Source organism: Leopardus geoffroyi, chromosome B4 (genome assembly GCF_018350155.1).
Source record: "Leopardus geoffroyi isolate Oge1 chromosome B4, O.geoffroyi_Oge1_pat1.0, whole genome shotgun sequence".
Classification (NCBI taxonomy): domain Eukaryota; kingdom Metazoa; phylum Chordata; class Mammalia; order Carnivora; family Felidae; genus Leopardus; species Leopardus geoffroyi.
Genome location: NC_059341.1, coordinates 12,013,045 through 12,039,845, shown reverse-complemented (window position 1 = coordinate 12,039,845; position 26,801 = coordinate 12,013,045). Strand labels below are relative to the sequence as shown.

Below are 26,801 nucleotides of genomic sequence, written 5' to 3'. Positions count from 1 at the left end.
GGCCCTGGAGGAGCAAAGCAGAGCCCATGCTCTTGCGGACAAGCAACTCCCTCTGAAGAGGAGAAAGAGAAGGGAAGAAATAAATGTGTGTGATTGATTCTTCCCAAATTTATCACTCAGATGAATCACCCCACTGCACCTGGGTTGAAGTAAATGAATGGACAGAAAGATCCAGGAGGGTGGCCTCAGTAAGTACCTTCCTGGCTCCCTTCCTAGAGGAAACACCTGAAATAGGGAAACTGTGTCCCCTTGAAATAGATTAGCATGACTAATGAGATAGGCAGAACTAGACCAAGGCCAGCTGGTACCTTGGGGGTACCTGACGGGAGGGGAGGGGCTTTCCACGCCCAGCAGGTAATTGATGCTGTCATTGCTTCTGTCCCAGGCACACCAGAATCATAGGGGAGATGGCTGTGGTGTGTGTGTGTGTGTGTGTGTGTGTGTGTGTGTGTGTACACAGAGCAGCACCTTGGAGCTATGGCCTACGTTAGCATGTAGTAACCTTGGGGATAGATGGAGGCAACTCTACCCCCCATATCTCACATTGTTGGCTGCAGCCTCAGAAATCCTTGATTTCAAGTACTTCTGGCAGAGAACTGGTGGCTGTTAGCAGAGACACGTTGGGGGACCGGCCACCCCTTCTGCCCCTTCTCTGTTAAATGAGTCTTATTGGGATCCATATCTTCATTGGTATAGCCGTGTGTGGGGTTCTTAGACTCTACATGAGGTAGGAACCCTAAGAATGTCAGAATGGCCTGTTGGCATTTGGAGGACTGGGACTATCCTGTCACTGTGGCTTGAATATTATAGAAATGCTACTTTTTGTACCTCAAGATGGTGCAACGGTGGGGGGAACCTGGGTGGCTCAGTCAGCTGAGCGTCCAACTTCAGCTCAGGTCGTGATCTCACGGTTCATGAGTTCAAGCCCCGCACTGAGCTCACTGCTGTCAGCAAAGAGTGCACTTAGATCCTCTGTCCCTGTCTCTCCCTGCCCCTCCCCTGCTCGTGCTGTCTCTCTCAGAAATAAACAAAACATTAAAAAACATTAAAATGAATAAAACATAAAAATTTTAAAAAGATAGTGCCATGGGATGCATGGCTTGTAGAGACTTCCCTCTGTGTTATTTTGTTGATTCCTCTGCCGCAATGGACACCTGTGATCATGCACTTGGCTTCTGTGTCCTTTTCCTGCTGCCCTGAGTGCTCCTTCTGGCCTCCCTCACAGCTGAAGTTCGTGTTTCCAATGCTCCTCCTCAGCATGCCTCGATGCTTAGTGCTAAGCTCTCTCCTCCCTCGCCCTGGAAAGTCTCCCTGTCCTGGTCCCGCTCTTGCTGTCCTCTGGTCTTCAGACCCTCCGTAACCAGTTGCTGGCTGCAACCCTTTAAACATCTAAAAATCAACACATTCGACCCCCGAGTTCATCATTTTGGCCAAGCTGGTCTTTCCTCTTGGTTCTCCATCTCAACTCATGTCACGGACATTCGCCCAGTTTTAGGAGTTAGAAATTCAGCAGTACCTCTGACTCTTCCCCCCACATTGAGTTAGTCATCAAGACCTGACCCTTTAAAAACAACAACTTCTTGAGCTTTTCTGGAATCTACTCGCATCTCTGCTTCCATCAGTAGTGGGCTGGAAAGTAATTAACAAACAGCTCTGGGGGGGAAGCCTTGATTTGTAGCATTTGATGGTGTCTGTTGCATCAGTACTTTGACCACAGCTGATTTCAAGCCACCCAAGGTTTAATAGTCTCTCCCCCAAACTCCTAAAAACCTCACTGGCTTTTGCAAGATGGTACAAGCCAGCTCCAGTTGACAATGGCCCCAACCCCCTTGGTGCTTCTCAGCCCCTCTCTGTTCAAGCTTCTCCCCACTCAAGCCATTCTGTAGCCAGCTGCTAAACTCAGTTCTGACCACACAGGCTCTCCTGCAGAAATGCCATTGATGGCCTCCTGGATGATTCAGTCCATGCCTCTTACCAGTTTATTGAGCTCTTGGAGACACAACCCTGCCTGCCTCTCCAGGGTCATCTTGGCCCCTATCTTTTTTTTCCTTCAAGGTTCAGCTCAGCTGAAACCTTTTCTCCATTTTTCGGGTTGGGTCAGATGCCCCATCTGAGGTGGCTTGGGTTACTGCACTTATAACCTTGATTGGTATTGATGGGGTTTTGCCTTGATTTTGGTCTTTTTTTTTCTTGTGAGTCTGTAAACTTCTTCAGGGAGAAATCATGTGTTTGGTTTTTTTTGTTGTTTTGTTTTTTGTTTTGTTTTGTTTTTTTACCTGCTAGCTTATATATATGGAGCAGTGGCTTTCTTATTGGAATTGATCAGTACGGGCACCTGGGTGGCTCAGTCATTTAAGCATCTGACTCTTGATTTGGGCTCAGGTCATGATCTCATGGTTGGTGAGTTTGACCTACGCATTAGGCTCCACACTGACAGCGTGGAGCCTGCTTGGGATTCTCTCTCCCTCTCTCTGTGCCCCTCCCCCATGCATGTGTGTGTGTGTTCTGTCTCAAAATTAATAAATAAGCTTTAAAAAGTCCTCTTTGAGATGTGAACTCAACAGGAAAGATGCTTGGCTAGATCCCGGCTCCCCCACTCAATAGTTATCTCACTTTGGGCACCTGTGTCCTCATTTGTAAAACAGTAACACCTGCCTCACTCGCCTTCTAAAACCACAAGGATCAGCTGAGCTAACATATGCCAGCGTGGCTGACAGCGCATGATATGAATGTAACACTCCGCCCTCCAGATGGACCAGGAGAATGTGGTGAGCTGAGCAAGGGCAGTGGACGCAGACTTCAGATCTGAACATTGGACCGGTCACGCACTAGCTGGGCTTCTGTGACGCTTCTCTCTCCTGCTTCTCCTGCTTCCTGTTTGCAGGTCGCTGCTCCTCAGCAGGTACTCCTCCCGTTGACCTCTGATGGCTGCCGTCCTCAGGTCTTGCTCCTGGGCTCTACCCTCGGTGTGTGAACTCCCTCCGGGGCATCTCATCATTGCCATGGCCTTAAATCCTATCTCTCCGCGGTGACTCCCAAATTTATAGCCCCCTGTCACACCTTTTCTTTGAGTTCCTGCCTTCTTGAGACGCCTCCACTCTGGTGCTGGGCAAAAGCAGCCCTGATTGCGTCCTGTCCAGCAGTGCCTGGGACGCCATCCCCACCCCAGTCCCCCCCCCCCTGCGTTCTTCATGTGGCCTCCTCCACATCTCCATGAGCTTGGGGTTCCCCATCTGCAATCGCCTTAACTCGGGGCAGAACCGTTTCAGTGACTCTGTCTTGTCCACTCTCGTTTCCTGTGCAGCATGCCTCACTGCCCTAAGGCTGCGTTCATTTCTTGTTCACTTGACTGTTACTGGTTATCCTTTCTAGAATTTTAGTTCCACAAGGGGATTGTGTCTCTCGTTCACTTCTCCAGCCCCAGGGCCATGCGAAGCTCCTGACCCACAGCAGCTGCTTGGCAAATATCTGATGAACAAATGAATGTGTGTCCTGAGCAGGTTACTAACCTTGTGATAATTAGGTCTGTTCTCTAACATTAAGGGAATTGGGTGAGATATGAGATAATACACTGAGAAGAGCCTAAACCAGGACATGGCACATAGCAGGTATTTAATGTTAGTTCCCCTTCCTATAACGAATTAAAAATTGGGGCGCTTGGATGGCTCAGTCGATTGGGTGGCTGACTTTGGCTCAGGTCATGATCTCTCTGTTTGTGGGTTCAGGCCCCGTGTCGGGCTCTGTGCTAACAAACAGCTCGGAGCCTGGAACCTGCTTTGGATCCTATGTCTCCCTCCATCTCTCTCTGCCCCTCCGCCATTTGTGCTCTATCTCTCAAAAATAAATGAACATTAAAAAAAGAATAAAAAAAGAAGCTATACAAGTTATAAAGAATATATTCTTTAAGCACATAAAAATGTGTGTGGGCTATAAAGACCTTCTGCATCCAGAAGGTCTTAATCAAATATGGTAAAATGTGCATCGCTAAACTTATTACATGCACAACTGTAGAACTTATTACATATACAGGTGCCTGGGCTGTACTCCAGAGACACTGATCTAAATAGTGTGTATCCTGATGCCTATCAGTTTGAGAACCAGTGATACGGAATATAGGTTGAAGTATGGTATTGGGCGTATTAGGGTTCTCCAGATGGAAAAAAAAGAGGTTTTAAATATATGGAGAGAAAGAGCGAGACTGAAAGAGGGCTGGGATCCACAGGATGGGCCAGCAGGCTGGACATTTGGGTAGAGTCGATGTTGCAGCCTTGAGTTCAAATTCCACGGGACAGGAGGCTGGAAACTCAGGCAGGGTTTCTATGCCGCAGTCTTGACCACAAGCCTTTCCACTTTGGCTAGCTTCAGTCTTTCATCTTCAGTTCCTCAACTGATTGGACGAAGCCCACCCACATTAGGGGGAGGGCATAATCAGCTTTACTCAAGGTTCCTGGTTTAAATATTAATTATAGCTAAAATATACCTTCAGAGAAACATCTAGACTGGTGCTTGACCAAACAGTGGGGCCTCAAGTCCTAGCCAAGTTGACACACAAAATTAACTATCATGTTGAGCAAATATTTTAATTATCATTTTAAAAAATGTATTAAGCATCTACTATTTCTCCAGTTTTAGGCTAGGTTTCATGGAGTCACTATAATGCAAAACCCTATTCCCTCATGCCTCCCACCCAGGAGTTTGTTATTGGTTTTTTAAATTTTGGTGTTTCTTCCCTTAACAAAGATTCAACACATAAGAGGTGGGGAGAGGGTTCCTGGTTAGGAGCTTTTTAGGGGCCACCCAGGCAGAGTAGTCTAGAAAACTCTGTCTTCAAAGAAAGACTTCTGTATGTCAGATTTACCCACCTCAGATGATACTTGCTTACTGTCTTATTCAAAAGCCACGAAAACAAAAAAATAATAAATTCCAGAGCTGCTACCACGTGCCAGTTCTAAGGATACAGTGACAGAGGAAATGTGGCTTCTGCCCTCTATTTGTTGATGGTTTTGTCGTGGGGCTCCTTCGTTCTCGTGACTTGCTTGACTAAATAAAACAACGGCGCTTTATGAAACTGCAGAGGGAATAGGACGTAGTAGGAAAGACCCTTCGCTTTTGAGATATTTATTAAAGGTTGGGGAGATTTGTCATAAAGGAATATAGAGCATCAATCCAGTGGGAACACTTCTTCAGAACCGTCCCAGGGATGAGCATCAGTGGGCACCTGATTCCTTAAGCATGACCGAATTTCCCCCAAGCTGTGACTGCTTGTGTCCAGCAGATGGCGCCAAACGGCTGGTTCTAGCTAGGACGCACGGGCTCCTCTGCAAAACATGAAATATATTTCTATAAAGCCAGCATCTTAAAAAAAAAAAGTATATTTATTTTGAGAGAGGGAGGGAGAGAAGCAAGAGAACGGTAGAGAATCCCAAGCAGGCTCTGCATTATCAGCGTGGAGCCCAATGTGCGGCTTGAACCCAGGAACTGTGAGATCATGCCCTGAGCCAGATCAAGAGTTAGACACCCAGCTGACTGAGCCACCCAGAAGCCCCTATAAAGCCAGCATCTTAAAGCACTCATATTATCTGTCTGAGGCCCTTTCTTTCTTTTTCTTTCTTTCATTCTTTCTTTCTCTTTTTTAAGATTTTATTTTTAAGTAATCTCTGCACTCAATGTGAGGCTCAAACTTACAACCCTAAGATCAAGAGTCTTATGCTCTATTGACTGAGCCAGCCAGGTGCCCCCTGAAACCCTTGCTTTTGCTCCATTTTAGTGTGACCTGTGAATTTAATGAGCAGTGGCCACAGAAATGGTTGCCAGTCCTGGAATGTGGTAATATCGTGGAATAATGGAAATGTAGGTGAAACACAAGAGATAGCCTAGTAAAGTAGCCCCCAAATATGGAGCTGACATGGGGAACGTGTGTGTGTGTGTGTGTGTGTGTACATGTGCTTGTGATGAAAAATACTTTAAAAAAAGGTAAAGAGAAAATATTGTAGAAGAACCTATAAAGGGATTAAAAAAGGTGAAGGTGAAAGAGTGTGCTCAAGTAAGCATCAGACTAGGGAGCTTAGTTTTGAGAGTATTAATATGGAAACTCCAGAAGAAAGGGTCCTATTCCTCTATTTCTGGCGGTCCTAATAAAAGGCGACTTGAATATCAATGAATGTCACGTGAGTACAGGATTAGGAAAAATGACACCAAGTCATCCAGAGCCAATTCAATGGAATTCCTTTCAAGGGAGTCTTCCTGTACTCACAAAGACCAGGAAGATCCATACCACACACAGTACCTGTTAGGGAAGGGGGAGTCACAGCTTCAGGTTCTGAAGGAGGATGTTCTGTCCTGCAGAAAAGGAGAAAAGCAAAAAGCAGAGTTGAATTGTCCTGGTAGACCTATTGGGTTCACTTTCTATTGAAGCTTTAAAAATCTCCCACTGAAATGAAGTCTGCATCTGATAAGGTGGAAGATAAGAAGTTTTTTGGTTGTGTGTGTGTGTGTGTGTGTTTTCCTGCTGCAGTTGGGGCATCTATTTCCCAGGTTAGAAGCTGCTTCCAGAGCAGGGCCATTGACTTAGTTTGAAAATGGTTCTCTGTGTCCTGTGTCCCCTACCTGGAGACCCTTCAAAAAGGAAGACAAAAGGAGAGCATTCGTGACATATTCCAATGATCGTACACGGGCGACCCCTGGAGACCAGACTAAGACTCTAGGAGTCTTGCCCAGTCTTGACCAGGAGGATGTGGCTTCTCTCAGGAATTGTGCAAGTTCTAAAACTCCTAAGTGAAGTGATGCTAGAGGCAGAAGTGTCATTGAGGCACAATAGTATATGATTATGGGCTTTGCAATACCTCAATTTCAACGGATTTACAACATTGCTTGCAATAAATAAATGAATAAATAAATAACCCTTTCTTCCAGGAGAGTTGATTTCTTACAGAAGGAGTATGATACCCAGGTTGGTACAAACTGGGACTTGATTCCGAAAGCTATGGAGAGGAACAGTATTTAATCCACATTATTCCAATTCATCATTCAAATAATATCTTGTAAGCATACTCTGACAGGCCAGTAGCTCTCAATTTTGTGTGCTAAAGGATTACCTAGGGTAGGTTATTAAGATATAAATTCCTACCCCAACTCCAGATATTCTGATTGTAGAGACTGGGGGGTAGAGTTTAGGAATTTGCATTTTAGAGATAATTTCATCATTTCGAGTAATTTAGATGCAGAAGATGGAAAGACCTTCCTCAGAGAAATATTACCCGAAGCAAAGGCAGAATTAGTCAATCAGAGAAACCTCTAAATTTACTTCCATTTATTCATTCACTTCCTCCCTTTCTTCTGAACACGTAATGCACCGAGCACTGAACACATACTGCATAGTGCCCTTCCTTTGTACTTGGTGCTGTGGGGCATAGTAAATATGAGGAGACTCAGTTCCTTCCTTAGAGGAACTTATATCTAATCCATGATACAGATATGCATTTACATGTGAATGACAATGTCAGGTGGTAAGCATTGCATTTGTAGAAACGATGTGGAAGTCCAAGATCATTGTAGGGATTGAGAAGGAAGTCATGTCCATGTGAGCTGGCATGCTCGGGACAGCAGGAAGGGCTCTGTGGAGGGGGCAGGACATTGCCTGGGGCCTGAATGATGACAAGTGAGCAGGATATTTGAGATGTAGGAACAGCATTCACTTCATATCCTGCTTGTTAAGCAAGTATACTATTATCATCCATAAGCCTATACTAAAGATAGCAGAGTGGCAAAGTACGGCCAGGGATTAAACTATAATCTCATTAACTACCTTCAGAGAAGAAATAAAGGAGGAGAAAGCAAAAGCTTTCTAATCAGCAACATCGTCTCCTTGTTTTTTTCAATATCCTGTTGCCAACGGAACCGTTCTCTACTTTGCTAAGTTAATAAATAGTAGAAATGCTTGACATGACATGTTTATTATGTATAACTTGCTTTTCACACAGATTCATATCTATTTCATCCAGCTGCCTTCAAAAAGTTAACATTATGATAAGACACACGACAAGTATAGGCAATTAACATTCTAAGAAGAGTAGGACTGTTTGAAGCCACGGAAGGAAGATGACTTAAAAATCATGTATTTAACAAAGCAATCTGTATTCCTAACACTTCTGTTTAGGCATGGTATTTTTCTTAGCTATATTTTGCCTATTTCTTTAGGCAAAAAAAATTTTGATCCAGCTACCTCATTCCCCTTCCCCAGCTCTTCTTACCAGTATCCTACAAAGCATCGGAAAGCAAATATTTAAAGTATCTTATCTTCTCACTGGGCAGGTAGAGGAGTGGCATTGCTACCCCGCCATACTTGATGGGAAAGGACACAGACTCTGGAGCCAGACAACTGGATTTTTAATCTTAAGATCCATCACTTCCCTTCTGGGTAGCTTTGGCAAAGTTACTTAACCTTTAGGGGCCTCAGTTTCCTCATCTGTAAAGCAGACATAAATAGGATTCTTATGATGATTAATGAATCCATACATATAAAAGCACTTAGAAGAGCCCATAGCAACAGCTCAGTCAGTGTTAGCTACTGTCATGAGCTCTGGTGCAAAGGAAGGTTCACAGGGACAAGTTTACTGGGATATATAGGCTAACTGGAGAGGTATTAATATATATTTGAAAACCAGCTATAATATGGGGCTAAAAATTACTCAACCCCAACCCAAGAAAATCATATCTTCTTTTATAACAAAACATTTAGCCTATTTATAAGAATGTGTAATATGAAATCATATAACACATTTAAATTATGAGAATAGCAAGACTAGGGATATGAAAGTACTGGAGAAGAGTCTAGTACAACAATGCATACATGGCAACCTAGGTACGTGCGATGGGTGAACCACACATTTGTCTTCAAGCATTCTGGAAATCACTGCAGAAAAGGGGAACGTGATGAGCAGCAAGATAGAAACAGTCCAATTATTCGGAAGAAACACAGTTATTTACACAATTACTCACACTGTTGTGACCCGAGGACACTCGCCAGGTCAGCTTAGGGTGAGGCTGTGTAGCGCGATACACAACGTCTTCAGCAGCTTTTTGGCAAAGGAGCTACAGGGTTTCTCGGGGCTGCTCCCATGACATTCCTCAAATCAGAACCCCAAGGGCATTTCGGCAAAGCAGTTCTAGGGGGAGATGGATTGTGGGGCCCAGGTGCTTGGCTGCCTGTCTGTCTTGCCTCATTGAGAAGAAGATTTTACGATACCTGCAACACCTGTAACTTTTCATTCTGAGTTGTTCGGTTTCTTTCTTTCTTTCTTTTCTTTTTTTTTTTTTTTTAAATGTTTATTTTGAGAGAGAGAGTCAGAGACAGAGCATGATCAGGGGAGGGGCAGGGTGAGAGGGAGACACAGGATCCAAAGTAGGCTTCAGGCTCCAAGATGTCAGCACAGAGCCCAATGCGGGGCTTGAACCCACGAACCATGAGATCATGACCTGAGTCCAAGTCAGATGCTTAACCGACTGAGCCACCCAGGTGCCCCATGTTTGGTTTCTTAAAAGCCATTTGCAACTATTTTCTCATTGAAGCCTCAGCTTCTGAAACGGGGATCATTAAACCCTTTTTATAGATAAAGAAACTGAGTCCAGGAGTGGTTGGACAGCTAGAACATGGTGGGAGTGGATTGAGGTGCTGGCTCCCTGAGCTCATCTGGACCGTCAGCCCTGACCCAGGACCGGACATCTCAGAGCCCTGCTCCCTCTGCCACATCTTTTTATCCACCAACCTCTGATTGTTATGCCTGCAACTCCATTGAGATTGGTCTGGCAAAAGTCACAGATGATATTTTTGTCATCAAATTCAGTGACCTTTTTCTCAGTTTGCTTTTTTTTTTTTTTAATTTGAACAATCAGTTATTCACTCTGTGGCATTTTGTCTTCCCTTGGTTTGGGGAGAACTAGATACTCCTGGACCTCCTCCTACTTCCCTACTGCTTCTGCTCATTAGCCCTTATGAGCAGCTTCTCCACCCGCCTCCCACATGTTGGGGTCCCCAGGGTGCCACCTTTGGCCCTCTCTTCACACTCCCTAAAAGAGCCAATCCTGTCTGACAAATCAGCTGCCATCCTGAAAACAGCAATTCCCAAACTTACAGAGTGAAGTCACATCCTGTATGAGGCTGAGTTCTAAGATCAGGATCTGTGGAAAAATAACGTTTCTTCAACATGAGACTGGTTCATTGTTTTTTTCAGTTGAATAAGAGACAAAACAGCTGGCTTGAATTTGGAGCTATTATGTAGAAAAGGACGTTTCCTTACAGACGGGAATGACGCTTGGAGTAGTGAGGTGTTCATGTGGTGAGGATATACAAGGGAGGAGGAGAGGCTCCTATCTCCCATTTCACAACCTGTTTAGAGCCTACAACTTTGGGGGGAATGGCAGAAAGAGGAAATTAAATAGTTCTTCCTTTATTTATTTATGTTTATTTTGAGAGAGAGAGAGAGAGAGAGAGAGAGACCCCCAAACAGGCAATTTCACTGTCAGTGCAGAGCCTGATGTGAGGCTTGATCCCACGAGCTATGAGATCATGGCCTGAGCCAAAATCAAGAGCCAAATGTTTAACTGACTGAGCCACCCAGGTGCCCCTATTATTTATGTAAGACCAAGCACATACAGGTGAATTTGTGTGCATTAACAATGATTCCATGTGTCTTCACTGCCTGTTCACTGAATATCTTCATGTGGTTGTCCCACAAGATTCCAAACTCAGCACATCCAATATTTCTCATCTTTATTTTACAGTCAGTTTTATTTAGATACAGCAATATACCTGCTCTGTAGTAGTCCTGTTATAAAGATACTCCCAAATTTTAGTGGCTTAATCAATAAAAATTTATTTCTTATCTGTGTAACATTCCAAGGTAGGTCAGGAGGTGGCGGGTGAAATGGGGCACAGGAGGTCCACTCTACAAGGTTCAGGGGTCCAGACTCAAGAAGGTTCTGCCATCTTCTAGGTAGCTTCCAAGATTGCCTTGGTGTCAGCGTGCAGTCAGGAGAGGGAGCAGAAGAGAGCATGACAAGGGCACATCTATGTTTTAGTATTACATCACTTCTGTTCCCAGTCCACTGGGCCACCTAGACACCAGGGGAAGAGTTTACATCCCAACACTAAATCTGCACCATGGGAGGGAGCATAGTACTGCATTTTGATGGAGAGGTCTCCATCTGTCATTCTCCTTCCTCCCCATTTGAAATTTGTTCTTCAATATTTTGAATCTTAATTTTCACTTTTGTTAAAAAGCACCAACAATTGTGCTCTTCAAAGGGTTTTTGTGAAAAGTGAGAAAACCTGTGTAAAGCAATTAGAATGTGTCTGACTTCCAGTTGATGCTCACAAATGGGTTAACTAGTATTGTTATTAATTAGTTGCAGAATTTCATCAGTAGCCCCATTGCACCAACCTAGAAACTCTCTTCCCTCATCAGAACCACCAATAAGTTGGTGAGTCCTACATACCTAATTAAAAAATACATACATATTTATGTCTTTAAATGCAAGAAACATGTTTCTGATAAGAAAATTGAAACATACAGATTTGGATATTTTTTAAAAAGAAAACAAAAGCCACTCTCCTTGGCGGATCCAATGTATTTATATGGCTTCAACTTCCATCTTTAAAATGGGTCCTATATGCCAGATGGACTTAACAGATATGTTCAGAACATTACATACTAAAACAGAAGACTATATACTTTTTTCAAGTACACATGGGACATTCTCTAGAATAGACCACGTATTAGGCCACAAAACAATCCTTAGCAAATTTAAGAAGATCGAAGACATACAATGCACCTTTTATGACCACAATGCTAAGAAACTAGACGTTGACCACACACACACACACACACACACACACACACACATCTGGAAAGAGCACAAGTGGAGGTTATGTAACATGCTAATAGACAATGAATGGGTCAGCCAGGAAATAGAAGAAGAAATAAAAAATACACAGAAACAAATGACAATGAAAACACAATGGTCCAAAACCTTTGGGATGCAGCAAAAGTGGTCATAAGATGGCAGTATATGGCAATACAGGCCTACCTCAAGAAGCAAGAAAAATCACAAATATGCTAACTTTACACTTAAAGGAGCTAGAAAAAGAAGAATACACAAAACCTAAAACCAGCAGAAGAAGGAAATAATAGAGACTAGAGCAGAAATAAATGATATAGAAATTAAAAACCAATAGATCAGTGAAATGAGCTGGTTCTTTGAAAAAATTAATAAAATTGATAAGCCAGACTTAGAAAAAGAAAAGAGAAAGGATTTCAAATAAAATCACAAATGAGAGGATAACAACCAACAACACAGAAATACAAACAGTTATAAGAGAATATTATGAAAAACCATATACCAGCAAATTAGACAACCTAGGAGAAATAGATAAATTCCTAGAAACATATCAACTACCAAAACTGAAGTAGAAAGAAATAGAAAATTTGAACAGACCAATAGCCAGCAAAGAAATCAAATCAGTAATCAAAAAACTCCCAAAAAACAAAAGTCTAGGACCAGATAGCTTCAAAGGTGGATTCTACCAAACATTTAAAGAAGATTTAATGCATATTCTTCTCAAACTATTCCAAAAAATAGAAATGGAAGGAAAATTTCCAAATTCCTTCTTTGAGGCCAGCATTACCCTGATACCAAAACCAAATAAAGACACCGCTAAAAAAGAGAACTACAGGCCAGTATTCCTGATGAACATAGATGCAAAAATTCTCAGCAACATACTAGCAAACCAAATCCAACAATACATTAATAAAATAATTCAAGTTGAATTCAATGAAATGTTGCTTTACACCTGTCAGAATGGCTAAAATCGACAATACAAGGACAACAGGTGTTGGTGAGGATGTGGAGAAATGTGTTGCATTTGTGGTGGGAATGCAAACTGGTGCAGCTTCTGTGTATGGAGTATGGAGTTTGGCATTTCTTCAAAAAGTTAAAAATAAAACTACCTTAGGACTGAATAATTGCACTACTCGGTATTTGCCCAAAGAATACAAAAATACTAATTCAAAGGGATATATGCACCCTGATGTTTATAGCAGCATTGTCTACAATAGCCAAATTATGGAAACAGCCCAAGTGTCCATTGATGGGTAAAGAAGATGTGGTACACACACGCACACAGTGGAATATTACTCAGTCATCAAAAGAATGAAATCTTGACATTTACAACAACATGGTTGGAGCTAGAGAGTTTTATGCTAAGTGAAATAAGTCAGTCAGAGAAAGACAAATGCCATATGATTTCACTCATATATGGAATTTAAGAAACAAAACAAATGAGCAAAAGGGAAAAAAAAGAGAAAGGGAAGAAAACCAGGAAATATACTCTTAACCATAGAGAACACACTGATGGTTGCTAGAGAGGAGGTAAGTTGGGGGATGGGTGAAATAGGGGATGGGGATTAAGGAGGGCCCTTGTTGTGACGAGCACGCGATGATGTGTGGAAGTGTTGAATCACTAAATTCTACACCTGAAACTAATATTACATGGAAATTTAACTCAACTAACTGTAATTGAGAGAAAAACTTGGAAGAGAAAAAAAGGGTCTTATATGACTGGATTAGAACTCCCAGCTGGAAGGGATCTAGTCAAGTCTTCTTCTTCCCTCATTTTAAAACTGAGGAAACCATAGCCCTGCTGATGACAAAGCTGGGACTCGAATCTAGGTCTTTTGACTCCAATCAAATGCCCCATTGTCATTAATGTCTTCCTACATAAGAACATTCACATGTTCCTCTTGATTTTCATCCCTGTGTTTACCTCCTAGTTTGATGTCACAGAAAAATAAAGTCAGCCAAAACCCACTAAGCAACTCGTCTCCCCTGTCCTCACAGTTATTGATTGGTGTCTGTTGGATGAAAATGGCTGCTGTATGAATTTCCTCTAATCTCCTCTGGTTACCAAGCCAGTGAAAATTCCAGAGTGCTAAATTCTGGCTCTTCGAACATGGTTCCTGGGGTCCCCAAACCTTCCTGCTTTTTATTCTGAGCAGCAGATGGCACTGTGCCCAAGTCTGGAAAGATGTTGAGGGAAAATGCACTCAAGCTTCCTGCAAAACCCTCCCTTAGAGGCATAGGCAGGCTCACCTTCCCGGCTTAGAGTGCTCACAGCTGAGTGTGAGCTGGTTCGAAATGTTGGGGCAGAAGCTGGTTCGTGACTGAGCTCACTTCCTCACCTCCTGGGCGCACAACTGGGCTATATTTCTTGGTTTCTGTTGTAGTGACTGAGCTGCGGCCAGTGCATTGTGGGAGAAAGTGATCTTTCCATTTCCAGGCCGGCCTGTGGAAGTCTCCTGTACTTTCCCCCTCTTCTAGCTGGGTGTCAATGCCTAGGATGACCCTGGAAACCATAGGATGGAGGTAGCAGAGTTGGCATCAGCCTGGGTCCCTTTATGACTGCACGGAGCTGAGTACCCTCTCTGATTTGGGCCCACATTGGGGTGCTACATGAGTATGAATTACTGAAGTCCTCTATACTTGAGTCTGTTAGGCAGGGGGACCCACTCCCTGTCCTCATGGATCTTACGGCAAAGCAAGAGACAGAAACACAAACGATTAACTAGTTATTGGCATTGATATTGAGTGGGGGACAAAACAGTGGGAGCAATCCATTTTTCAAAGCGTAAACTGAGTTTATAAGCTGAGTAGATTTAATCAGTAGCTGGAGGGGACTACAGGGGAGGAGCCAAAGCATTCCAGTCAGGGGAGAGTGTGCACAAAGACAGGGGTGGGGAATCAGGAGCGTAAATAGGAGGAACGAGAGCACTCTGTGATAGCTGAGTTGAGAGCAGGCAAACCAGGTGAGGCTCGCCCTGGCTGAGTCCTGTGTTCTTAACACGGCTACCTGGCTGTGGTAGGCGCCACGCTGTGCCAGATGACACTGTGAGGGCTGTGACTTTGGGGCACCCTTATGAGGAGCAAAAGAGGCAGCTCCTATTTTGATCTGAGTGGTGTAGAAACGGAGCGTCAGATTTGGGTTCGTAAGTGACATAAGAATGACGAGTCAACATCCTTCACTTGTAGACGTGATAATCCTTCTGTTTCTATCATCTCCTATTTTTCTAAAAAGCGTTAAGTGGGCTCCATGTGCTTTTATTACATAAGTCAACCGTCCAAGTTTTTCTCTCTCTGATTTTAACCCTCTGACCTACAGAAACAGAGACAAACAAAAACAAGCAACTCCACTTTCAGACCACTGGTATTAAAGAAAAGTGAGGTTTTATCTTTCTGAGAGTGGAGGCAAACACTCTTCCCCCTGACTCCACCTCCCATTTGGGGGGCAAAGAGTATCCAAAATTGCGTGTGCAAGAAGATCCATTGAGGGGCAGGGGGAAAAAACCCATTGGAACTTCTATTTTTTTGAAAAAAATTATGTAAGAACATTTAACGTGAGATCTCCCCTTTTGACCAGTTTTGAAGGTCACGATTCCTAGGTATTGTGACCTATGGGTACAATATTGTACAGATCTCTGTGTGTTTTTTAAATCTAACCACACTTAATATATAATCAATGCAGACAAATAATTTGTAAATAAAAATATGTGTATGGAAGGTACCTGATGAAATCAGGTAAGCAATCAACAAAGTTTGGAGAATTTCATGCTGGTAGTCTGCATGTTCCTGGTTCCTCCTAAAATCCCACAGGAGGGGCCCTCCTATCCTTACCCTCAGGTGAGCAGCCAAATACCTTCTGCGGGAGGAACTCAGGGAAGTGAGCCCCTCCTGTCTCCTCCCCAGCAGCACATTCCTTGGCTCTGGTCCATTTCTGCTTTGTCTTGTCCTGGCAGGACTTTTGGTCCTGAAGTCTGCTCCTGCCCAGTAGAGTACTTTCCCTCCTGTGTGGTGACTCCACTGTTACCTTTCGGCTATGGTCCCCAGCCCTCCTTTCTCCCTTGGGTGGAACCACTGAGCCTTACCTGTCTCAGGCACACCACCTCCTGACCTCCTGCCCACGATCTCCAGCAGCCAGCTGCCCGCCTTTACACTAGCCCTGCCTTGGCAATATCTTAAAGGACTAGTGCTGCTCCTAGTGAGTGTTTCTGTGATTTTGAAGGAATAGTGATAATACAATAATAATAGTAGTGACAACTGCCATTTGTATGCCCACTAGTGCCTTGTGCTTTACACGATCATCTCTAATGCTGATGGCTTTGTAAGGGGTGGACTGTCATTCTCACTTTTGGGACAATACAATGGAAGCTGAGACTGTAAGCCCAATTATCTGAGCTGGGATTTGTAGACAAATGACCTGTCTGCTACCAAAGTCTGGATCTTTCTGCCACACTCCAGGGCTATTCTCTCCAGTACCCAGCATAGCGGGGCGGGGTGGGGAGGGTAGTTCCATTAACATCAGATCAGTGCTGAAATGGCCTTGCTGGGTGAGAAGTGTCCCCTGCTTCTCCAAGCAAACAATCTAATTTGCAGGCTGTGATAAAAATAGATAAATAAATACAATGGTTGGAAATACTTGAGGTACGTCTGGGGCAGAAAGGAATTCTAACGTCTAGAGCTTTGGGTAGTGCACATGTTGCCCTGGGCCCAGAAATGACCCATGGGCTCCTTCCTCCTACAGATAGCCCCCCTGGGTGCAGGAGCCTAGCCCCACCCGGCCAGGCCAGTCCTGCCAGATGCACTTCCCTCTGTGATAGGACTTGCGGGCACAGCCACATCCACTCCCCCCGCCCTGCCCCTTCATGAGCATCTGGGGCCATGACAGAATGTTTCTCTCTACTCTACCTCACACCCAGCTTCACACCTGGGCTGATTTCCCGATTTCACTTTTCCACCTTTCAGGTTTGTGGTTGCCTCTCCAGCAGAATCAAAACAACAGATTTACACAAAACACTGTGGGTTTGGACCAGAAAGTGTCCTTGAGCAACATGTTTATTCTATGCTTCTCTCCCCCACCCTTAGCTACTACCTGGAAGAACCCATGGAGAGGAAAACCGACTTTCTTGGGAAATAGGCAGAGGCATGCTGAAAATCTGCTACAGCTGTCCTCCATACCTGGGATACATTTAATCAGAACATAATGCACCTGCTGCCCAAAAAACGGGGTGGGAGTCCCTTCCTTGCCAAGGGAAACGGAACAGCCCCTGGCTGCTGGTACATTTGCCCCCCACAGGATGGGAACAGATGGGTGATTGAGGGTTTGGGAAAGTTCTTTCCCTCAAATGAGTGTCCAGTTGATAGTCCTGCTGCGTGTTGCTTATTTCCAAGCACTTCAGGGTGGTTTCCTCTGAACTTTAGCTTCTAGAACCCAAGACCTGGAGGGTTGAGGCTCTTCTTTGGACCACACTTCCACACTCCCTCTTAAACTGCAGGCCAAGCGTTTGATTTCTGCTGCCTTTGTCCTCCCATAAAAGGGATTTGGGGGCATAATTCTTCGAGAAATCTCAAGTGCTTTTAATCAAAAACTACTTTTGATTCTTCATCTTTTTTCTTGCAGCTATTTTGAGTTTTGTTCTCCTCGGTTTGCGGAGGCTTCTAAAAATGCATTAGTTTCCAGCTTCACAGGTGAGAGCCGAGGTCTCCAAAGAGCAAAGTGGATTCTGGCTGAAGCTGAGTCAGTAATCAACTTTGTTGGCCTTTGACTCTACCCAATTTGCTTGCTCTGAGGAGGTGTGTAGAGTGAATGTACACACAGAAAATGTGTCATGGTTCCTGTATTCCAGGAAGAAAGATGCCCCACAGGCTCACTCTCCAGCCTTCTTTTCCAGCAGGTACTGACCAATTTGTTTGTACTTTGAGCTCTAGTCAAGAATGGAGAGTCTAATTGGATCTCCACACTAACCAAAATGTTCAGAGCTTGTATACAGAATACTAATTTCTAACTTGTCATCTTGTAGTCTTTCTGGTGAATAAAGGGAAAGGGTAACCGGGCACATTTTTGTGTATCTTTAGTGGTGATCTTTAGAGGGGTCAGATGCCTAATTTGCCCCAAACAATGGGCCACGTCAGGTGACCTGGCCCTCATTCCCATGCTTCTCTCTCCAGCTGTGACACACGAACTTTGTCTGCTTATAATCATTATTATATAGCTGACTCTTCATGTTTTGCAATGAAAAGATGGAAAATTCAAATGAGATGGTTAAAATCCACATGGCTCTAGATATAATGAAAAACAGTCATGTACTGAGACACAGTGTCTCTCTTTACACACATACACACATCCCACTCATCTATGTTTGGGTTTTTACTTTGCATCTGATTATAATCCTCTTTTGGCTTGTTCCATACTGCCAATAACCAGGGGACCCAGAAGGACAGCTGGGAAAGCAGCAAGATGACCATCTACGTGTTGTCCTTTAGGAATGACTTTCAAGTTCATGGCCGCGGTGGCTGCTACCCAAAGTCAACAGCACAGAAACCTTCCTGTTATATCAGAACCTCTGTCTAAAAATGGATTGACTCAATAGGAAAGCTACAGCAAAAGGTAATACTTCCTTAGTAGGTATCAGTCAATGGAACAAACCAGTCTTGGGTCTTGGTCCCTCTGGAAGGTTTTTGAGAGATCTATTGTTGTCATGAATAAGTCAGGCCATGTAGACAAGACACAGGAGATTCAGCTTGGAGGTCTTAGGACCAAAGCAGATTACTAACGTCTCTTTATATATAACCAAATATTCTTTGGAGTTGACGATGGGACTGGATCAAGTTCGTTTGGGAAATTCTGCATTAAATAAAGTTAAATGGGTTTCGTCAGCCTTTAAAAACTCAGATTTTATTGTGAAAGTCTTAAGTGGGGAAAATACCAGAAAGCTGTTCCCAAACTTTTATGACCTAGAAGTTCCTCTTCACTGGGAATCTCTAACATTTCAAAGGGCCCTAAAATCCCACACCACCCAGTTTGGAGAATGCCATTTGGAGAAGTCAGAGAAGCCCCAGCTGTCCCAGGTCACCAGCTCCCCTGAGACTCAGGTTCTAGCCCAGTGGGCTTCACATTTGGGTATCCACATCCTTGGGGATGCACAAAGGCTTGCAAAGAGTCCAAATTCTAGGTTCATCACTTTCCTCCAACTGCTCTGCCTATTCCTGTGAGCTGTTCCTGCAGGATACAGTGCCTCCTTTTGGTTCTTGCACAGAGGCTGTTTTATAAAACGGGGGGGGGGGGTCCTCTGCCTCCCCCCTACTTGTGATGCTGCATTGCCCCAAGGTAGGCAAATCTCTGGGGTGCCCGGCAAATGCTGTTTTTAAAAGACAGTGAATGAGTCTATTGACTGAGTAATCTTTTTACAACTCAGATGATTTCTACTTCTTTGCTTTCATGCAAATTGAGGGAAGACCTAATTGAATTGTAAGAGAATTAGATCAGTTTCACTGATAGATCACCATATCAGAAGGGGCTTGGTAATTGTCATAGCTATGATAAAATTCCTTCCATTCTAATTTTGCTTCTATAAAAATTCTATCATAGTGCTTACAATAACTGTAACAACAATAATTACAAGATGGGAATAATGTTGATGACAGACCCCATCTATTTTAGCAAGAAGTCTGATGAAGAGTAGTTTTTCCAATAAAATTTTACCTTTTATGGTGAATAATTATTTATAAAAATTGTTATTTTCATAAATTGTGTATTAGTGATACCCATAGTGACAATTCAGTTTAGAAATATTTCTTTGATACCTAGAGCTATATAGTCACAGGAAATTTTAGACACTAATTTCAAATTAATTAAAATGTGAAAGATTAATTTCAAATTATATACGTATTCTTGCTTCAGATAGTTATGCTTGATCAATAAAAGTGTTTCAGACGTAAAACATCACATTATCATACATTCATGTGTGGGAAGTGGAATGGAGATATAACCTCAGGAGTAAATAAAATAATTTTTTGCTTGTTGGCATATACTTAAAATGAATTATGGGGGCACCTGGGGACTCTACCGATTAAGCGACTGACTCTTGCTTTCAGCTCAGGTCATGATCTCAAAGTTGGGGAGATTGAGCCCCAGGTTGGGCTCTGCGCTGACAGCATGGAGCCTTATTGGGATTCTCTCTCTCTCTCTCTCTCTCTCTCAAAATAAGTAAATAAGCATTAAAAAAAAGAATTATGGTGGATATCAAATCGCTATGGTATTAGATTGCACTGGAAACATTTTTGGAGGTAATGTGAGTTTTATTTTTTAGTGTTCAGTGTCCATTCAGCAGCAGATTGCACTGGAAACATTTTTGGAGGTCATGTGAGTTTTATTTTTTAGTGTTCAGTGTCCATTCAGCAGCAGTTATATCCTTGGTAACTATTTAAACAATGAAGAAATATTTTATTTATTTATTTATTTATTTATTAAAAAAAATTTTTTTTTTAAACGTTTATTTATTTTTGGGACAGAGAGAGACAGAGCATGAACGGGGGAGGGGCAGAGAGAGAGGGAGACACAGAATCGGAAACAGGCTCCAGGCTCTGAGCCATCAGCCCAGAGCCCGACGCGGGGCTCGAACTCACAGACCGCGAGATCGTGACCTGGCTGAAGTCGGACGCTTAACCGACTGCGCCACCCAGGCGCCCCAATGAAGAAATATTTTAGATGTTAACTTCAAAGGGTATGAGAAGACGTGTAGCTTTAAAAAATTATTTTCAGGGGTGACAAAGCAGGAAGTTGAAGTCTCTGTGTCCAACAGCCCATAAGGAGAAGGAAGAGGCAGGTCCAGAGATGGCAACATTTGGCCTGAATCAGCTTCAGGTTGTCCCTCCTGCCCCGTGCCCATATCACACTCCCTCCATCTGTGGAGCCCTCTCTCTAGTCTGGCACCCGACATCCATTCATCCAGCTCTAGGTCCTTCCCCTCCCAACCTAAAGTCCCACTTTACCTCTAACCTCCTCCTCCCTCTACTCCTCCCCCTCCTTCTCCTCCCCCTCCTTCTCTCCACATCACCTAGCCCCAACACTCAGTCCCTTTAGACTTGATAACCAGCCATACTAACTTGGCCTTGGGACACCTCCTGGTCTGCTGCCTCACACTCCCCAACTCATTCTTGCCACAATCCCAGAAACCCTCAGACGGTAGGAAGCCCACAGCTGGTTCTGACCTCTGAGCCCCAGTGCACCTGTCACCATCTCAATAATGAGCATTAATCTGTAGGTTTGCAGTTTTCAAAGCCCTTCCCTCTTTGTATTCCCTCATTTACTCTTTACCACAATCTGCCGCATTAGAGAAAGAAACTGGCGCTCAGAGGATTTAATTGATTTGTAAGAAATGGTGGAGTTAATATTTGGATCTGGGTCATCTGTCTTCAAACTCTATGCTTTATCCACAATGCGCAGTGCCTCTGGAGAGTCTTTTTTAGCTCAAGGTCAAGGCAAACCAATTGGGATCTCCTGAGTCTGGAGTGGTCCTCTTCTCAGTGCCCTTAGTGAGCCTGCCCCCTGGAGATGGTGGTGGGTGTCAGCACAGTGTCCTTGTCTGCTGGCCTCTCCCTGGGTTCTCCATCAAGATTCTCCGCCAGAACCTTGGAATAGACTTACGGACAGCGAGAGGGAGATCAACACATACACATACTTGATGCAGAGCAAGATATGATGGTGTGGAGCCAAGACGAGATGACTATAAACAAACATTCACATAAAAATGCACAAGATTTGCCGCGAGTGGTGTTTTAGTCTGTGTAGTTGTACCAGAAATAACACTTGGTTGGAAGTCAAAATACCAATCATCTAGCTTCAGTTTTTATTTTTAATCAAAGACAAAGACTTTTAGAAACCGAGAGAAGAAGTGCTAAATCTGTTTCAACTTAACTCAAGAAGCCTAAATTAATAGGTATTTCTGGCTGGAACAAGTTGACTTTCACTATGTTTCATGTGTTATTTTTGAAAACTTTTGGGGGGAACTTTTCTTTTTTTTTTTTTTTAAAGTGCATTCAGGCTGCCAGACCTATGTATTAGAAAAATAAAATATTCCATTTTGGAGGCTCGATTTTTGATTCCTCTGTGTGAGGTATTTCACTGAAGCTGAGCCCTCAACAATATAAAGTTAATTGGGATTTCTAAAAGTGATGGATTCTCTAGGTTGTAAAGGAGTAAATATGTAGCTAAAATGTATGGTAAATAATTTTAGGCCTCTTAGCACACACAGAAATGATTTACTAAAGAAAGGACTGCAGCATTGTAAACAGCCTGGGATCAGACTCAGTGACCACCCGCAAGTTCCAGTGTGCAGATGGCTAAGAGGTGAGCCACCTGGAACTTACTACACCTGTTCTCATTGGTTGGCTCCAGATGTTTACTTGTGAGTAAGCTCAACTGGATGGTTACTCAGGTTCCACTGATAGCTGGGATCTGCTTGCTTTTGTCACAGTTGATCTAGGGCTGGTGAATGTGTTAACACAAGCTGACCCGCTTACAAATATTAAATTCGTGCATGGAACTTAAAAGCAGATCTGGGTGAAACAGTGGGTGGGGCCTTTCTCAAGCAAATCCTGGGTGACCCGAAGAACTTGCAGATGGTTGTCCCTTGCTGGTTCTCTCTGCTCATCTCTGGTTCTGATATGCCCTCTGAAATGTCACTGAGCACAGGACAGACTTACCTGAACGTAGAACTTAATCCCTTTGTGGCTAAACTTTCAGAGATGGATGTACGTTGACTGTCACCCTGGGAAGGAGGTTAGAGGTAAATGTAGAGCGTAAATGACTACCCAGGGCCATTTGGGTCTGTAGGTGTTTAGGGCAGGAAAGTCTTTTTCTGTGAATCATTGCAGTGAAGGAGAAAGAGCATCCCGCTCCCGTCCCTACATATCAATAATTCTTCTGCCGCGGTTCCCGTGACAGCATTTCCAAACACTGGGGGAGAGGAGGAGAGGGTCAAAGGACTTTTAGCTGACAATGCTGTATACAGGGAGGAAACCAGGGTTCAGGGATAGGGAGTGGCTTGCCTGAGGTCATAATGCAAATCAGTAGTGAAGTCAGGTTTTTACTCTGACATCCATCAGTTGACTCTAATCCCCATGTGGCTATCATCCTTTTGTAAACAAGGGATTAATATACTAATTAATTTACTATTCATGGGCAGTGTTTGTGAAATGCTTTAAAGTCCTAGGCAAAAGATACCACATAACTATCCCAAATTATTTATCATCTATTTATAGCACAAGGCACTATGAACAAGAGCATAATTTACAGACTAAAAATTTACATTGTAATCCATTAGGGAAGTACTTTTTAGAAACAGATCAGAGATAGATAGAACACAGCTGTGCCCAGACTAACAGCTGCCAGAGGCCAGGTCTGGAATATGCTCTTTACACCCCCGTGCTAAGCTCGAAGCCTGGCATGAAGCTGACAGTGAGCCAGTGTTTGCTCACTGCAGCTGAGGCACAGGCATATTTGCGTTTGAGCTGTTCTCCCAGACAGTTCATCAAATGGTGTATCTTGGAGTTTCATTTCTCATTACTCCAAGGGGCTCTGGTTCCGTCTCGCTTAGATTGTGGTGAGGGAACTGGACCCTCACAAGTAGCCCAGGTTGAAACTAAAGGAGTCACCTTGAGAACAGGTGTGCAAGGGGTGGCCAAAACGGGCCATAGGGGCTACTGAGCTACTGGGCGAGGGGCATAGAGCAGGCCCCCTTGCCAGTCCATAAATCCCTCCCACCTGGGAGTTCTAGTGTCTTGAGCAAGATGCCACCTGCCAAATGCTCCAAGCCGCCTGGAACAAGATGCTGTACAAACATCATCCTGATTAGTGTTTCTAATCTGCAGATCCTGGGCTCTGTGTCTGCAAATACAAAGAAAGGAATGGGGCCGGGTGGACAGAAACAAATGCATCTGAGCACACCCCAGGCTGCCCCTTGCTACGTGTCTTTCCAACAAGAGATGTTAAGCCCCTACTTCTAAGCCTCAGCAAGTCCTGTATATTTGTCTGTGATAGGAGCTTCCTCTTCTGGAAATAAATAGTACCCCCCCTCACCACCGCCCTTCAATAATCAAATTTGTTCTTTCCTAGCAGAGCCCCTACACAGGCCCAGGCTGCTCTTTCCCAAAACTGAATTGTGGGGACACTCCTCTGGTCCTCCAGCTTGCCTGTGAAATCTATTAGAGAGAGACCTCTCCAGGAAAAGCTGTGTCTCTGGGTTCTAAGTGATCAGTTTCATCCCTCCACCTGGATCTAGGGGAACAGGGTCGTGTGGACCCTCAGGTTATACACTTGCCAGTTTCTCTAAACAGATGGAAAGACAGTGCCCACAAGACCAAGGTACACTCCTCTGGGATATCTCAGCTGGCCAGAGTGTTCGAAGCTTAAGAAATGGCTTTGCAACCAAATTCAGAGTGTGGCAATTTCTTCAAGACTATGGATCCAGTGTCTTCAACTACTCAATGACATGGGATGAACAGGGCAAAGGGAGGAGAATGTTGTAGTGTGAAAGAAATACAAGAGAGACCTCAGACGCATAATACCTTATACACTGTTTTAACTAAACTTATGGCAAAAAAGATTGCTTTAGATGTTTGAGGAACTTTTATGAAGTTGGGTATCAGATGATTAATTTGTTGGGTGTGCTAACAGCATTATGGTTACGTGCCAGAATATTCTTTTCTTTTTACACGCCTATTGCAGTATTTAGTGGCAAAATAACTTGAACACAGGGACTTGTTTTAATCTATTCTAGCTTAAGAAAAAAGTTACTGTTGTTAAACAGTATGGCAGAATGTCATTGATTATTGAAGCTGGATGACTGGCAGCTGGGAGTTATTTTTGGGGGGGTACATTTGAAATTTTTTGTGAAAATAATTTAACAAAGAAAAAATTAAGTATCATATAAACATATGGGCATTCCTTGTGTGATAAAGGTTCTCAACATATGTGAGTCCTTTACTTTCTGTCTAGCTTAGAGGGAGCATGGTTTTCTAGAAATTGTCCAATTTAAACCCTTTGGCAAGGAGGTTTCTGTTTGCCAAGTTTGGTACAGTTTACCTGAAATTTATTTATTTTATGGGTTTTTTAAAATGTTTTGGAAATACTGCTAAGTTCGTGGATGTCCACAGTTCAAAAGAGATAAAGTAGGGTTCATGATAATACCTCTCTTCCCAAGGGCAATCTATTTCCCTTGTTCTCCTTTTTCTTATTTACGCTGGTTGACGGGCACTTCCTGGTAGCTATTAGACACTTCAGCTCCTTTTTCTCTTCTCCCTAGGGGAAAAGGTTTTGTTTGCATATGTATTTCCATTCAAGTCCATTTTCTGAACTGTATTCCCAAGTGGTTCCAGTTCCAGCGCACCTGAAATCAAGGAACCATGAATGGTATGTGAATGGTGACCATAGTTGTTGTTCTTTTCTTTTTTAAAAAAAATAATATATATTTTATTGAGATATAAGTGGCATATACATTGTGTTCATTACATGGTAATGATTTCACTATATGTATGTATTGCTAAGGCGTTGCCACAATAAGTTTAGTTAACACCTATCACTGTACATAGTTAAAAGCACTTTTTTTCGTGTGATGAGAATTTTTAAGATCTACACTCTCAGCAACTTTCAAATACATGATACAGTATTGTGAGCTGTGGTCACCATGTTGTACATTAAATCATCAGGACTTAATTTATCTCATAAATGGCAGTTTGTATCTTTTGATGACCTTCACCCATTTCGCCAATCCCTCTAACCCCTGCCATTGGCAACCACAATCTCTTCTCTATGAGTTTGTTTTTTGTTTTTTGATTCCATGTATAAGTGATCACAACAGTATTTTCTTTCCCTCTCTGATTTATTTCACTTAGCATAATGTCCTTGAGGTCCATGCATGTTGTCCCAAATGACAAGATGTCCTTCTTTTTTATGGCTAAGTAATATTCCATTATTCCATATACAAAAATTATAATATTTATAGTTCACATTTTCTTCACCCATTCATCCATCAATGCACCATTAGGTGATTTCTGTGTTTAGGCTATTGCAACTGATGCTGCAGTGAACATGGGGGTGCATATATGTTTTTGAGATATCAATTTTGTTTCCTTTGAATAAATACCCAGAGATGGAATTGCTAGATGATATGGTAGTGCTATTTTTAATTTTTTTGAGGAACCTCCATATTGTTTTCCATAGTGGTTGCCCAATTTACATTCCTGCCAGCAGTGTACAAGGATTTCCTGTTCTCTATATCTTCACTAACACTTATTTGTTATATTTTTGATAATTGCCATTCTAACAGGTCTGAGGTGATATTTCATTGTGTTTTTGATTTGCATTCCCTTGATGATTAGTGATGCTGAACATTTTTTCATGTATCTATTAGCCATTTGTATGTTTTTGGAAAAATGTTCATATTCTCTGCCCATTTTTTAATTTGATAGCTTTTTTTTTGTATTGAGTTGTATGAATTCTTTATTTATTTTGGATATTAACCTCTAATCATTTGTATGATTTGCAAATATTCTCTACCATTTGGTAGGTTGCCTTTTCATTTTATCGATGGTTTCCTTTGCTGAGCTTAGTTTGATGTCATCCCACTTGTTTGTTTTTGCTTTTGTTGCTTTTGCTTTTGGTGTCAAATAAAAAATACCATTTCCAAGACTGATGTCAAGGAGATTACCTCGTATGCTTTCTTTTAGGAATTTTATGGTTTTAGGCCTTATATACAACTATTTAGACCATTTTGAGTTTATTTTTGTGTACGGTATAAGAAAGTGGTCCAATTTTATTCTTTTGTATGTGGCTGTCCAGTTTTCCTAACACTATTTATTGAGGAAATGGTCCTTTTCCTGTTGCGTATTCTTGGTCATAAACTAATCGACCATAC

The 26,801-nt window shown here is 42.9% G+C and overlaps 1 protein-coding gene across 3 annotated transcripts in view; it reads left to right on the top strand.

Annotated features, from left to right (window-relative positions):
* The window catches only part of LOC123591192, a 75,095-nt gene that overhangs the window by 19,118 nt on the left and 29,176 nt on the right, over positions 1 to 26,801 (top strand). For 2 of the 3 annotated variants that reach the window (XR_006709159.1, XM_045465077.1), the window contains exons 3-4: positions 17,733 to 17,780; positions 18,311 to 18,493. Coding sequence is in view for 2 of the 3 variants with exons in the window: in XM_045465077.1 (XP_045321033.1) it covers positions 17,733 to 17,780; positions 18,311 to 18,457 (195 nt within the window). In the remaining variant the exon portion in view is untranslated. Of the gene's footprint in view, positions 1 to 17,732; positions 17,781 to 18,310; positions 18,494 to 25,190; positions 25,299 to 26,801 lie in introns of those variants that run through there. The other variant, XM_045465078.1, reaches the window with a different exon arrangement.